This window comes from Cydia fagiglandana, chromosome 7 (genome assembly GCF_963556715.1).
Source record: "Cydia fagiglandana chromosome 7, ilCydFagi1.1, whole genome shotgun sequence".
NCBI classification, from domain to species: Eukaryota; Metazoa; Arthropoda; class Insecta; order Lepidoptera; family Tortricidae; genus Cydia; species Cydia fagiglandana.
Genome location: NC_085938.1, coordinates 15,840,849 through 15,857,451, shown reverse-complemented (window position 1 = coordinate 15,857,451; position 16,603 = coordinate 15,840,849). Strand labels below are relative to the sequence as shown.

The following is a 16,603-nucleotide window of genomic DNA, read 5'->3' as shown; positions in this document are numbered from 1 at the left end:
AAATATCGATGCCAGCGAAATTAATTTGCAAATTAATCTCAAGACACCGTGCTTCGATTAATAAGATAATATAACCCGAGCACCGGCAGAGATTAATTCCAAACAGTAAAACTTGGAATAATGATGGCGAATACGCCTTTCGAATAGAAAAACAACAAAGAAGTTACTGACATTATGATTAAGGTACTTACATTGTAAATAGCGTAGATAAAGGGGTTATAGCACGAATTGCTCATCGCCAGCCAGTCAAAACAGAAGAATATTACGTTTATGTATCTGTATCTGAAAGAAACAAGTTATATAATATAACAATACATATAATTAATTAGCAGACGGTAATATATTCCAAAATGTTGGTGATCTTAATTATTTTATAATTTTACGCATCAAAGTTAAACTCAAAGATAGACAAGTTTACATTGATCTAGGCATCTACGTAACCCCAATCAAAGCAAAACGATAATATGGCTTATTTGTTTTTCTAAGGTACCTAAATATAAAATAATGTATACATGTTCAATTCAAGCAAATCTTGTCAGTAGAAAAAGGCGCGAAATTCAAATTTTCTATGGGACGATATCCTTTCGCGCCTACTTTTTTCAAATTTGCCGCCTTTTTCTACTGACAAGATCTGCTTGACCTAGTATATTTCATAAACTTACTCGTTTATTGAAGGAAAAAACGATTGAAGCAATAAATAGCTCTGCAAAGGAAGCCAACAGAGCGCAAACAGCGCCACGACCAACACCAGCATTTTTATAACCTGAACAAGAAATATAAAACATGATTTACAAGCGGTAAAATTATGATTTATTTACATGCATATGTATTGCTTACGCCTGCAACTTTATTTATTTTGTTTTATTTGTTTGGAAAACTTACAGCTAGAGTAACAAGTTAGGTTAGGTTAGTAGTAATAACGTAGAAACAGTAAGTCAATTACAAGTTTCCATAGGTAGGTTTAATTATCATAATAGTTATGCCGAATGAAATTACGCATATTGTATGAATAATATCATTCACCATCATCATAGCCTTTAAATGTTTTTCATGATCTATGTATCTACATAAATATTTAGAAAAATGAAAATTCATTAAACCTAATTTAGTTCTTGCCTCAACCACTTGACTTTAGTTAGTTAAGATTATGGAGACAAAAAAACCTGAAGTGAATTATTTGATACTCAGTAAGTAGGTAAATTACCCAGTAAGTCCATAAAGTTACTGATTTATACAGACAGTGATGAACGGAAATCCTGGAACTCCATTTGCTTAATTAACCCAAAGCTTTTAGTACAGAGACAAAAATAGTATAAAGCTTTCGTAAGGAGCTAATGCAAAATTGTAGAAGTTCTTATGTTAAATGTTCACACTTTTTAATAGTAAAAGTTCACACGGAAACTAAACTATATTTACAAGGGCGGACTCCAACTAAAACCTTAAAAAGTTAAAGTTGGCTCGATAGAAAAACAATCACAAAACATACCTAATTTTCATTTAGCAGATAAGTATAATTTGTGACGTCTCACAGGTAAGGTAGGTTGGCACTTACGCCATTATTAACGCCGCTCCGATATTATTGCGGCGCTATGCGACGTAAGCGCCAGCCGGCATAAGGTACCTTTTTCCGTGGAACGTCACAAATTTTCATTTAGCAGATAAGTATAATTTTAGTATGAAATAGGTAGCTGAGGGACGTGACGAGCAAAATTTTCATAGCATTTGCATTTGACGTCTAACCTAAAAGTTGTATGATGGTAGTTTTCATTGAAATATTATTATGTAACATAATATATATTTTAACTAGTAATTGATATAAATAAAAGATTCCGGTAAACAAACTCTTGATAAAATCATTGTTATCCACAAAAAGTGCGATATTACCAAGAAACTAGGGTTAAGGCCCTTAAGGAATTATTTTCCCCTTCCCTTATACATAAAGCTAGAAAACTTAGCCGTACATTGTAATAATTACAATGTACGGTACAATTATTGTACTCGTATTTACCCTTTTGAGTACATACAAACTGGTTAGTTGGAAATCTAATACATTTTCGGGTAACAGGCTATTACAGAACTCGCAAATACATTTTCACTGGATATCGAGATCGGTACACAGGTAACTCTGCGTTACACAGGTTCTGCCAATGCGCTTAGGAAGCATTGTACGTTTTAATAACCCTTTCACGTACCATGATGCATACACTCTACTCATCAACTACAGTTGCCGATGTTCACCACGTCTATTAGTACGAATGTTTTTGTACTTACGTCTGTGCGATACGACTTAAAATTGTACAGCACAGTAACTGCAGCTACTCATAATGTGCTTATCGGCCGTTAACAAGATTACGTGAAATTTACTCCGCGTGCAACCATTAACGAAGTATATGAAGCTCGTTATGAAGTGATGTTTTTTATTGACAGAAAACATTTACCTAAATAAAACGCATAATTTTCGCATCACAACCGTGCTGCCGTGCTAACAACATATGCAGTAATCGCAGTTGAAAAGACATGCAATTGTATATCTTGTTCTCTTTGAATAAGTTCTTTATTTAAGCGATGATTTTCATGCAAGTACTGCACATTGAATAAGCAGGGCAGCGTGTTTATGTACAGTCAGCAGCAGATATACCTGAGCGGGCAAGGTGTCCAAGAAAACATTTACACTTCAATCGTCACAAAAATAAGGACATCTAAGATGTCATTTTCACGTAGGCTTTCAGTTCGTCACAAATACCTTAACTTCTGAGTTTTTCTTTAACACATACACCCTTATTTAATCACAATGACAATAACGGTTAAAAAGTCAGTGGTAACTAAGCAATCAAATTCAAGCTGCTGTCATTAATACCTACATGCACTACCAATCACGTACGTCAGCAGCCAGGGTGCCACCAGTTGCTAAGCAGTTGTTATTTCAATGGTAACTAAGCATCAACATTTTATCTGTTTAACTTTAAAATAAATACTGTAGCTATCTACGAATTGACACCTCCTTTATTAAAGAAGTATTTTATCGTTAAGTGTCAAACTTATACAATAAATAAGTAGGTTCTACTAGAATGATCGGTTTTTTTTATTTTAACTGTCATATGCAGCTGTTCTTCCAAACCGTTGATCATATTATATACCTATGTTAATATATTTATTTAGCCCACTTATTGTAGTAAAATATACTATACAGGGTGGCCCATTTAGATCGGCCAGTATGGGAAAATCTGATACTATAAGATATACACCGATCTCTTCTTAGGAATCATGTCATCGATTTTAGTAACACGAAAAACTGCATTCATACATTAAAAAAATGTGTACTCAGCTCGGGAATCGAACCCCGAACGTTTTGAAAAATAAAAGTAAGACTATTTAGATATCGATTGTGTAGGTCTTAAGCAATAAATGTTACTATGAAACATGATGTCTGAAATTAATAAAATGCATTGTTTTCATATCCCTTAATTTAATTTAGTCAGTTTTCGAAGAGACCAGCATTTTTAGGGTTCCGTACCCAAAGGGTAAAACGGGACCCTATTACTAAGACTCTGCTGTCCGTCCGTCTGTCCATCCAACCGTCCGTCCGTCCGTCTGTCACCAGGCTGTATCTCAGGAACCGTGATAGCTAGACAGTTGAAATTTTCACAAATGATGTATTTCTGTTGCCGCTATTATAAGTAACAAGAAATACTAAAAACAGAATAAAATAAAGATTTAAATGGGGCTCCCATACAACAAACGTGATTTTTGAGTAGTAAATATCAAATGGCATTCCGCACAGGAGTAGTCCTGATAGAAAGTCGTGCATACGCTACATGTGACATTATCTTCAAAAATTATATAAACTAATGCGAAATTAACATAAAACCAGAAGACACAAATTAATAATAGAAATGAAACCCCAAAAAAAAAAAAAAAAAGCTGTAATCTCTAGGTGCCTACGACTGAGATTTGAACCCGCGGTCTCGGCTTTGAAAAGCAAACGCCTGTTACTGAGACCACGACGTGCCTTGACAATTGGCTCTAAATTCGGCTTCAGTTAGCTTTTGCTATGTGTCATTCGTCTTGACGATTCTGTTAAAAAAGAAATAGTTTGCAGTAAGTTGACCGAGAGGCTCCTGTCAAATGGTTGAAGGGCAAAACGTGAGATAGATGTATGTGATGACAAGACTGTACTGCTTTCGATGATTGTCAAAACGCTTTACCTGAAATTAGCATGGCTATCTTTTATTCAATATTCGACCATACTTGTATGCTTTAAAGTCTATTTTTCCATATTGTTCAGATATATTTGACACGTTGATCGCTTAGATACCATTGGTTTTTTGACAGTTAAGGTATCAATGACTTGTTGTAAGTGTAGAAATTAATGAATAGCGACTGTTAACATATTTGTGACACGTTGAGCGCTCACAAGTAAATACTACCATGACAGTCAACAACTTTTTGACAGTTTAAACGTTTACCTCTCTTTGAGCACCTGGAGTGTATAACGACTTCTGCTGCTGACTGTAACTTCATCAAACGATTTATTTACCGTTAGATTTTAACGCTTTCACTGCTAGTACGAGCTACGAACTAAGCTTATAGTAGCCGATACTGGCAGTGAATGTGTTAAAAATATGATACCAATACCGATGGCCACTCTCGTGTCATGTTACGGCCATTGGCTGCGGTAAATTGCTGAGCCCAACCAATGAGCAGATATCTGAATTTTAGAGGTAAGCGGTATATTGTTTCAATTTGGTTAATGTACAATTGATGGGTCTCTATTGTTCCCCATAAAGTTTTAAGTCATAATGTATTGATTGACCGCATTTTTCTTAGTCATAATTTGGTTATTCTCAGAAACGCGTAACTTTACAGGACAAGCCTTTTTTTTTTTTGATGACCCTGGGGGAATCCTTATGGATCCCACTGGCCCGGGAGAAGCTCAGTGGGTATGTCCGACTTCCACGGACTAAACCCCCTGGCCCCCCTGGGGTGTTCCGCCGCGCGCTTTGTTGACGGGGTTTCGGGAACTCGTTGTAGACCTCCGACGCGACGGGGTATCGGCGTTGCTCTTGCGAGCCCATCATTTGGGGCTGCTCTAGCAGCGTTCTCCGCTGAAGGCACCTCGGAACACTTGAGGGCCTTCCAGCTCGAAACCTCTTCAGGCGAGTGATGGAACTCCCGACCCATCACCCGCAGGCGGCATTATCCTAGCTGCGAAGGCTCTTCTCCGCCTACCTGACCTCCTTCGGCGCTGAGGAAGCGAGTTCGCGTCGTCCTCGCGCGATCGTTCTGCGGCTTCCTTTTGCGTCAGAACGGTGACGCTAAAGGAAGCCACTGCCGCCCATGCCTCCTCACTGCTGATCATACGGCGTATTAGCGCCGGCAGTGAGAGGTCTCCTCCCACAGCCGCGGCCAGGGCAGCGCGAGGCTCCGCCCACGCAGGGCATATCTCGCGCGTGTGTTGGGCCGTGTCCACGGCTCTTCCATCACAATGGTGGCACACTGTCGTCGGCTCTCTTCCCACCCTCTCACACAGGTACCAGCCGAAGCAGCCGTGCCCCGTCAGGAGCTGTGTGAGGTGGAAGGAGGGTACACCGTGCTTGCATTCGACCCATTCTTTCAGAACAGCCCGAACAGCGGCCACCAGGTCCCGGCTAGCTCCCGGGATCTCCAGACGCTCCGACCACTTTTCATAGAGCACCTCTCGTGCTTCTTCCCGCCACTTGCGAACTTCTTGAGGGGCGGGCCAGTTTTCCTCCCTCCTTGCTGCTAGCACCCGCCAATGCCATAAAACAAGCCTAAGCTAACATATCTATAGGATAACCTTACGAAAATCCTTAAAAGATGATGGTCTGACAATCATTACATTAAGTATGATGACTTTCAATAATTATTTCAAACAAATTGACACACTTAAATTAAAATATGTATTATTTCTACCGTTCCATTAATGAGTTAATATTATAATTCGAATAATAATATATGCGTCCGGTAACCTGATTCTGATTTAACATTATGTAAAAGTTTTGATCTTATTATAATACAACCTTGATCTCGCAGTGCATCTCACACGCATCAAATTTAAAACATCTGTAATAATAACATGGATTGCGACGAGTCATTATGATAAGTGCCCCAAATTCCCCCGTTTCAGCAAAGGGCACATTCACGCGGAGCGTATAAAAAACGGTTTTTAGGTTTTTCGTAGTCAATTCGTTCTCATATAATATTATGTAAGTATGTGTGATGAGGGCGATTAATCCTGAGACTATTTGACGCTTGATGGATTGCCACAAATTGTATGCCTACTAATTTGAATGTGCCCTTATCCCGCGAAGAAAAGGTATGTTCTTTAATAATATACTAGGAAACCGTCCATTTTTGCTGTATAGGCTGTCAGTCTATTAAAAATAATGTGTGTTTTATTTGGGTCTGTAAATGTTCTATGATTAGGGATATTTATCTTTCTAGATTGTATACAAACATATAGTTTTCCACCTTTTTAGGGTTACGTGGTCAACTAGGAACCCTTATAGTTTCGCCATGTCCGTCTGTCCGAGCTTTAGCTCCGTGCAATTTGGCATGGATACATAAATCATGCATTGCGGGAGAACGGTAAAATAAAAAGTAAATTTTTTTTAAGGTACCTATACCTCTCATTCAAAATACAAAATTGATTTCTTTTAAATCCGAATTCTGAACAAAGAATCAAAACAAATATTAGCAGTGCCACTTTCTCATTATAATAAAAAAAAAAACGATTTTGATATCGAGTGAAATATCGGTGGTAATTTAATCCTTTTCTTGGCAATATCATGTGACTTACCTTTTTTTTATTTTTCATGTGGTTCGCGTCCCGTATTTCCAGCGCGTTTCCTGGCGCTCGTGCGCCCCACAGCTTCAAGGACATGTGTGCGTATGCGAACGTTATTACGCACAGAGGGATGATGTACTGGGGGAGAAATGTTACATTAGTCTACTATTTTTGCCAGACAGTGGTTGTTAAGTTTTAGTTGCAGTAAATTTTGGTTATAACACTTATAACCAATAAATATAATTATACAACAACACAGGTCGGTTATAACCAAAGAATATAAACGTTATTGAGTGTCAAAAGCGCCAAGCTAAGAAAGAAGATACCTCCACCAAGGTGAACCGGATATTCTGTTCAAAATTTCAGTGTTCGAGTATCTGTGTGTGGACCAAGGCGTAAAGGCCCCTGTACACAATGGGCCAGCGTCGGCCAGTCTAGGGGACGCAGTTATGCGCTAGAGGGAGCAAGTGATATTGCTATCTCATTCTACCGCATGGCTGCGTCCCTTGGACTGGCCGGAGCTGTAACATTGTATACAGGGGCCATAAGATGGCAGGCCGTTGTGCATCGATACCTCCTAAATATACTCAAGTAAGAGAAAAATCCGGTTTTTAAAGAAGAGCGGTTATACCTACAACGGCAAGTATAGTATGTATTATCTGAAATATTTTTTGAGCCTCAAATCCTAAGCAGGCGTGGCTCACTCCGCGATTTCGTCGCTTTGCTACAGGTAGATAAAAGTACATCCGTTCCACCCCAATTTTGGGGAAAGCCATAAGCCGCGTGTGGCGCTGTCGCCACCTAGCGGCCATATCTGTGCTGATCGTAACAGACGCGTTTTGTTAGAGAGTGAGTCTTCTGTACCTAGTACTATTATTAAATTTATTCTGTGCCCTAAGCTGTTAAAAAGGCATTGTATCTTTTGTGCACAGCGGTGACTATCTAATTTCGCATTAGTGAGAAGGATCAAACCCGTTTAAAAGGCAATTTTAGCGTTAAAAAAATATGAATTTTCTGGAATACATCACGGGATGTCATTAAACCAAGTCTTTGCCTCTCAACGGTTGTAAAAAATGATTAATGAGTCGATATCATCTATCATTTCTGTTTACATCGAATGCCTAAATAAACACGCAGTTCATATTCAGCAGAATCATCTACATAAATATAGAGAACAGTGCAGCAATTACATTCCGCGGTATTTTTGTAAGTGATGCTATAGTGCGCAATACATATACACTTTCCGTCCGTAGTTTGATAAATTACTGTGATAAACAGCCGGCCTAGCCAAGGTGACAATCGCTATCGCTACTACAACGAAACGCTTTGTGTCTCTCTATCACTCTTTCATATTTGTGCGACAGTGACAGTTGCGTTTCGATTGCTATGGAGCGTAAGCGACTGGCATGTTGACTACGCAGCCGATGAAGACGGAATATATAATTTTCCTTTTATAAGTGACATTAGAACATAATAAATATGAGGGTAGTGAGGGTCCTTGGAAATATAATTATGGTTCTCTGTAATTATTATTATTTTCCGTAGCTACAAAATGTGCAGATCAAGTCAAACTGAATATTACCAATGTAACTTTTTAAAATAAATCAATCTTCAAAAAACAAACGCGTTCTGAAATTACGATAGATTTCGAGTGTCTAAATTTTATTTTGCTCACAAAATCTGCAACTGAAACCTTTGTTTAGTGGGGTTGAAATTATAAGATACTGAAGCCTAATTTCTGGTTGTGAAATATAGGCTCAAATTGTGAAAATAATTTATCTACCACTTCCATTATAACGCCAAGCGCGCACCACGATTTTAATTTTTGCGACACGATTTTAGAATCGCGCTGTAATTTATCGCAGAAAATTCAGTGCGCGCACTGCGATGAAAAAGTCGACGATTTGTTCATTCTCGACATGGATGTCGTACCAGTCGCTTGTTGTGAAACAATATGCAATCGCTGTATGACTGAGTATTTATACCACAAAGGTGATCTCCTTCTATTTCTATAATTAAACGGTCAACATCTAGCGTCTCATCTTGTAACTCCATTGGAGAAGCAGGTTCCGATATGTTGACGCTTGGAGAGCGAAATGCCGACTGAGGTCCCGGCTGCGATTTTATTATCGCAGTGCGCACGGGGCCATACAGCTTCGTATGCTGCAATTCACTTTGCGACAAACGCGTCGCGCGCTGTCGCGGAAAAATGTAACAAATCACAATTTTAAAATCGCTGCGATTTTTTTGTCGCATATGCGCGCACCGCCATATAAACCCATACGTTACATTTCTGCGACGAAATTATCGCGCGACAAAAAATCGTGGTGCGCGCTTGGCTTAATAACTTATGTGCGTGTACCACAGACAAAACATCTTCCAGACTGAGCATAGTCGCGCTATTCCCTCTGCCACGCATACGGTAATTTTACTCCATGTTTGAGTCGAAAGTGTCTTTGTGTGACGTCCGTGTCTTTGAACGGACCAATCACGGCACGGGACTTCGCTCACCTCGACCCGCGGGCGCGCACCCCCGCATTTACTCTAAACTCGGTCTAGAGGATTCCTAGTTTATGGCGTGTACTAACGGTTTTCTAGAAGATAAAACCAGATTTATCTGTCGTTACATTAAATTTGTAAAAGATAAACAAAGTCACATATAGCAATAAAAGAATAAGCATAACTTACCTGACAAATGTATAATATTAGTCGATAAATTGCCAAGGAATGTAATCCAAATTCACTCGGAGCACAAAATGGTTTCTTGTACAACAGCTTGGTAACTGCAACAAAACATTATTAATTAAAATATATGTGACGTTATCTATGAAAAGGGACCTTATTGTCGATGGCGCTTACGCCATTATTAACGATGCTCCGATATAAATGCAATGCTGCGCGACGCTGTGCGGCGTATAGCGCCATCGACAATAAGGTCCCTTTTCATAGATAATGCCTCATATTTATTTACTTATTATACTTTGCACTTGGTGAGAGGCACAAGACCGAAAAAAGTGGCGCTGTCTTGTGTCGGAGGCCAAGTCTCATTTTGGTCGATGAGCCAACGAACTTACCTATAGGTACATACATCCTTACCTAGTCCAGCTAGTTTTTATTTTGCGCCACAAGTTGTATCAGCATAATGTGCTAAACATATTTATTTTTTCCAAGCAGGTTATACCTAATTGAAACAAAGCGCCTATAAAAGTTTTTTTTTTATTGTCGATAGGAACTTGTAGGATTAAATATAATTTCCAAATATCCGGTAACCTGGAATGATCCTTTACCGTTCGTGTTCCAATCACGGGACCTATGATTGATTACCAGTGATATTACTGTGAGGGCCCCCCCACATCTGGCGTCTTTCGAGTGTCGGCGTCTATAATTCTATGGCCGACGTCGACGCAACGTCGACGCAGCGTCGACGCAACTGCGCAGCGACGTCATTTTTCAATAGCGCTGGACCGACGCCGACAGACGCCGACGCTCGAAAGACGCCAGATGTGGGGGGGCCCTTAGATCTTCTCATTACGTGGTATTTACTATGAGAGCAACATTAAAATAGTCACATATTTTGGACATTGATTTGCAATTACTCGGTACAAAGAATTGAGATACACTAGACTCCCTATCCCTAAAACCATCCTCGTCATGAAAACGGAACCCACATCTATGTTAAAAGCTGTACCAAATTGCATTACTTAATACGTGTTCTAACGCATTAACTGCCAACGACCCGCTAGGTGGGTTTTCCGTTCGTAGGTGCTTTTCACCACAAAGCGGATAAACCACACGTAATTTGCCTACGCTCGTAGCGCATAGCGCTCGTTGGCAGTGAATGCGTTGTTAATACTAAGTAGGGGGACTCAATTCTTTTTCGTTGTCTTTTTTGTGGCCACTCCGTCACGTTTCTATTTATGTATTTTATTCTTCTTCTTCAACCAAGCGCTTTCCCAGGCTAGCGCCAGGGTCCGCTTTCGTGCTTAATCTTCTCCACTTTGCCCGGCATCCTCAGGTGTGGTGTGAGATTGTCCATTGTTAAATAAATAAAAATAGTTGAGTGCTATTACATGTCTTTCTAGCTGTATACACAGTTAGTTTTTTCGACGCGTCTCTTAATTGAAAGACACTTTTTAAAAATCAGTAATTATTACTTACGAAAGTAAAATAATGTAGATAATCGTATATGATTCATAATTGTTACATATTTGCCATGACTGAGGTATTTATCAAAACTACATGTCAAGATTATTCACCTTTTTCTAATGTTAAAAATGTAAGTATGGATTATTATTATCTTCAGAAAAATTAAAAACTAAATTTCACTCCATACAAAATACTGCACTCCTTCACATTTATTGGCGACAAAAAACAAGACAACGAAAATAAATTTGACCCAGGAACGAGTAATAATAAATTATTTTATTAATACCTGGATCCAGTTCTGGTACCATGGTCACCTCCCACGACATGGCCATGGGAGCCGCTAGCAGGAATGCCAACACCCATATGAAAACTATTATAACTTTCGCTATCCTTTTGGAAGTGTGGGCGCTGCAACAAAGAAATAACATACATATTGATAACGTAAGTCCACACGAGAACTGGCTAAGCGGACAAGGTCGTTCTGTCCTAAATAATAAAAACAGTTTTTTTAATGGACTTTTTACTACTCATTCTCAGAATCAGAGCTCTTTAAATCCTTATGTGAAATGATATTTGTAGAAACTATCCCTCAACTTTTTTCAATTTGTGGCGAGGAGTGTTTAAAAAATGTAGACTCATTTTTGTGCTAGTTTTTCATTGGAATGGACACAGCTCGTAATACTGAGAAGAAGCAACATCAAATAAAAAAAAGCTTCGTATTTTTAGTTAAGATCAGGGGCCTGTTTCAGATTAAATGATCGTGTTTATATTTCTATGTACAATAAAGTAAATACATACGTACATACATACAAATGATTTGTAATGATTTTGAGCTGGTTATGATACGACTTTGACGAGCGTCTCTGGTGATTGGCGCGCTCACGCATGACTTTCACTTCATTTTGCATGTACCAATCATCTTGAGCGAACTCCAAGGTCTACAAATTAACATTTATTACCTGTAAGTCTTAGACCGTACGATAAATGGACCCTTGGCACGCTCGCGCTCTGGGCTCTGAGGGCCTACCGCGAACCACGTTCGACGTGTTGCCTCCCTATCACACTTACGTACGAATTTACAAGCGCGACAGAGAGGCAACACGTCGAACGTGGTTCGCGGTAGCCCGGTAGGCCCTCTGATGAAGTGATGTGTTAACTTTGTACAGCATGTATAATATAACCGAACAATTAAACGAAGTGTAGGCGTAGTGCTATGTATTTTGTAACATGTTTGGTTTTCTAGTTTGTAATAACTACACGAGCGTAATTTTTTTTTTTAAATCTTTGAAACGGCAATGTAGTTACCTATGTATGTAAATTCATCACTTTAAGGCACTGGTCCCACCGCGAGCTAGTAAGCTATGAGATATCGGCTATAAACACGAACAAAAGATAAGCACTCCCGTGTAAATAAAAGAGACACGGCGATATTTATAGTTACTCGCCCAGCGGTGAGCTATAAATATCGCCGTATCTCTTTTATTTACACGCGAGTGCTTATCTTTTGTTCGTGTTTATAGCCGATAGCTCATAGCTTACTAGCTCGCGGTGGGACCAGTGCCTAAGATAGATTTGTTGCAACGTCAGAAGTAAAATTGCAACGTATTGAATAAAAATAAAGCAGTGATACATTGTAATACGTTTTTTTTATCAATTCGTACATTAATAAAATATAATGAACATGAAAGGTTGTAGAGCCTATCTATACTGAATAACAGTCGACATTAAAACATACACTCTGTATACTTTATTTCTCTCACTTGCTTGTTGTTTAAGCTCAAGTTAAATGTTAGGTTTAGTTTATATTTTTCTCTCTTTTTTTGTTTTGACTATGTCCAATTCTTACCTACATTAATGTGTTAAAAAAGTAAATATTAGCTTACTAGCTCGCGGTGGGACCAGTGCCTAAGACAGATTTGTTGCAACGTCAGAAGTAAAATTGCAACGTATTGAATAAAAATAAAGCAGTGATACATTGTAATACGTTTTTTTTATTAATTCGTACATTAATAAAATATAATTAACATGAAAGGTTGCTCTCTTTTTTTGTTTTTACTATGTCCAATTCTTACCTACATTAATGTGTTAAAAAAGTAAATAATACAAACTATACCGACTCGTATATAGTCATTTACTTTTAGCGCTTAAAGTGTCGTGTACCAAAAGCTTATCAGTGTTTTTTTTTATCGCATGTCCTACAATTTTGGAAGTACCTGCATTAGAAGCTACTTGAATAGTTGAATATAATATTGCTAAACAACTTTTATCATGTAAATCTTATCTGTGTGTGCTTTAGATACAGGTATGATGAATATGCACATATTAACCTGCAGAGGTCACCATTATATTTGTTATCTATATTGTGATTTTATAGTGTTCGCTATACAACATATTTTTATAGTATTTTCTGTACAATTGGTATTACATCAATCTTTTCCTTAAATCCTACTTATCCAATAGTAAATCTAAATCATTTATATATGTCGGCGGCCGATCGTAAGATCAGCCATATCGTGAAATTCCTAGGCATATCGTGAAACGTGAATATCTTTGACTCGTTCCCTGAGTCGACGGAGTCCCGCGTAGCGGACGGTATTTCTGGACAGCTTGCCCTTCCGGCATCTTTAGGATTAATGTTACTATCGTCAAAACGTTACACAGGAACATTACGATCTGCCTAATCTTACGATCGGCCGCCGACATATACACACTCTAACACCTGCCAAAATTACGTTACTGAGTACAATATATACCCACGGATAGTGTGAGAAGTGACTGAAATCAAGAAACACTTATATTAACACTAAAATTTCACTAGGGAATTTCATATTATTACTATAAATTATTAGTATTATTACGGACCTTTGGACCAGTGATTTAGAAGATGAAGCCAAGAGGTCAATTTGAACTTACATTTTGATGTCAAAGTGCTATCGAAATGGTGGCGTTTTGTTATAATTTTCGCATGCATACCGCGCGCATTGTCCATACAAGTATAAACAAGACGCACGGGCGAATGATAACCAAATAAAATTATTTCAATATCATTTTGACATCAAAATATAACTTTGAATCGGCCTCCAATATCTTCCGAACTCTGCGCGGATGTTGTGACGTGAACTGAAGAGTAAATGTTGTGACGTGAACGGAAATTTGAAATATAGTACAGTCAGCAGCAGAAGTTGTTAAGCGGGCTAGGTGTTCAAAATGATCTTCACGCGACTTGTCATGGTAATTTTGAACACCTCGCCCGCTCAGCAACTTCTGCTGCTGACTGTACTAATAGTAAATAATCTATACATATAATAAAGCTGTAGAGGGTCGAAAGTCTGTACATGGAAGATATTTGAAAAAAAGTTGGCTGGGGATACTTAGAATCGATAACAGAACACGTTCCAACAGTTTTTAGAATTTTTGTCTGTTTATCTATTTGTCTGTTTATTTGAACGCGCATCACGTGAAAACGGCTGAACGGATTTTGATGCAAACTTTACTAATCTGTCGAGAAAATCTCCGGCCAGGTTATAGGCTATAAAAATTCAACCCTTAAAAGGGAGGGTAGCCACAACACTCGCTTGATTTAAGTTTGCCCCTAAATCTTATGGCGTTACTTAGGAAGGAGGGGCAAACTTATTTCAATTATGTGCTACCACTTTTGAGTACCCTGGTAAACTAACAGATGGCGCTGAATTTGATTCGTAGTGACATGAATAGCCACCGAGGAAGGTTTTTGCCAAATTAACTCTAAGTTTAGATGAGGGGGTACGGACATCAACAAATTTAATTGAATAATTATGTCGGTTTAATAATATACAACAAAATTAAACGACAGTAAATTAATTACCCCTCATTGCACAGTGACATCTTTTTCACGACCACCCAAAAAAAAGAGAGCGAGAGTGTATTGTGTTTTCAGCGTTCGTGTTTGTATGTAGGTATGTATTTATTTATCTGCATGAGTTTCTTTATTACATCTTAACTTCTGAATGCCTTAACCTTAGCCCGACGTACGTGCCACGCTGTACGCTTACCAAAGCCGGGCGCCGAAGGCGCCCTCATAGTCAAAACTTCGGACCAGTGCCGGATCAACCAATAAGCAAAACAAGCACGTGCTTAGGGCACGTTCAGGGGGGGGCACCAAAATGCCAGGTTGAAAACGTAGAACAAATTTTAAAGATAGGGACAGACACGTCGTTTTTACCACACGATATTTTAGCTGTCCAAAAGCTAATTTGCAAAAATAATGGCGCGTAATTCTTTGGGAAACAATCGTTAGCAGTAGAAGAGTCGTGATTACATGCATAGATTCGATTTCAACCCACTCTTTTGCGGTGCGGCATTAGGTCTTATGCGAGGCCTTCTGCCTTACGGCAAAGTTGATCTTCTGCCTTAAATACACTTGGGCGTGGATCCAAATCCAAGCTTTCCTCTTTCGCAGCTGGGCCTACTGCCTTGCTCACACAGTTGGTCAATTCCAAGCTCTGCTTTCTTGCATGCATCTTTTATGCATGAAAACAACCTCGCTGAAACCCTTAAATATCGAGCCTTAGGCTGATAGAAAACTGTCCCATCCCTTCTTTGTATGAAATCCTGGATTCGCGCCTGGTTGGGACTAAAAGTAAAATTGCGTTTTTTATATCAAAAATTTTCGCACTCGCTTCGCTCGCGTTTTCAATCACTTTCTAAGATATGATAAAGGTGACATTCGGGTGGCGACTGCAGCAGCATTACTCTGTTACAACGTTACTGCTGCAGCACTGTCAATTTTCGTGATAAAATGATGTGACTGATTTCCATACTAAAAGTAAAAATGTACAACTGTCTATCAAATTGCGTTTTATATCGAAAAATTTTCGCGCTCGCTTTGCTCGCGTTTTCAATTACATTCTAACCTAATATACGATAAAATACTCTGTTGCAAAATTACTGCTGCGGCACTGTCAATTTTCGAGATAAAATGATGTGACTTATTTCCATTCTCAGCTGTAATGCGGCAATGAACTTCACTCAATTTACCAAAAAAATAATGTAATCTTAATGACCCTATTAGGGAGAGGGGGCACCATGGTCTAGAAATGCTTAGGGCATCAAAATATCTTAATCCGGTACTGCTTCGGACTTAACCCGACGTACGTGTCGCGCTGTACGCGTTCCAAAGCCGGGCACCTTCGGCGCCCTCATACTAAAAGAATCTGCTGTAGCCCAACAACGTGGCGCGCTGCACACGGTCCAAAGCCAGGCGACTTCGACTTTTTCATACTAAAAGAGACGTACGTGACACGCTGTATGGTTACCAAAGCCGGGCGCCTTCGGCGCCCTCATACTCAAAGAGTCGGACGTAGACCGACGTACGTGACACACTGTGCGTGTTCTAAAGCCGGGCGCCTTCGGCGCCCTCATACTCAAAGCGTCGGGAGTAGTCCAACGTACGTGGCGCGCTGTACGCGTTCCAAAGCCGGGCGCCTACGGCACCCTCATACTAAAAGTGTCGGGCGTAGACCGACGTACGTGACACGCTGTACGCGTTCCAAAGCCGGGCGCCTCCGGCGCCCTCATACTCAGAGCGTCGGGCGTAACGTACGCGTTTCAAAGCTGGGCGTCTTCGGCGCCCTCATACTAAGGCTCATACTAGGCGACTTCGACTTTCTC

At 39.4% G+C, this 16,603-nt stretch overlaps 1 protein-coding gene across 1 annotated transcript in view; it reads right to left on the bottom strand.

Moving 5' to 3' along the window:
• LOC134666233 (RYamide receptor-like) overlaps positions 1 to 16,603 on the bottom strand; it is a 64,309-nt gene that overhangs the window by 4,098 nt on the left and 43,608 nt on the right. Inside the window, exons 5-9 of the mRNA XM_063523384.1 lie at positions 11,241 to 11,362; positions 9,497 to 9,591; positions 6,821 to 6,946; positions 663 to 763; positions 192 to 282 (exon numbers count right to left, since the gene is read on the bottom strand). Of these exons, the coding sequence (XP_063379454.1) occupies positions 192 to 282; positions 663 to 763; positions 6,821 to 6,946; positions 9,497 to 9,591; positions 11,241 to 11,362 (535 nt within the window). The remainder of the gene's footprint in view (positions 1 to 191; positions 283 to 662; positions 764 to 6,820; positions 6,947 to 9,496; positions 9,592 to 11,240; positions 11,363 to 16,603) is intronic.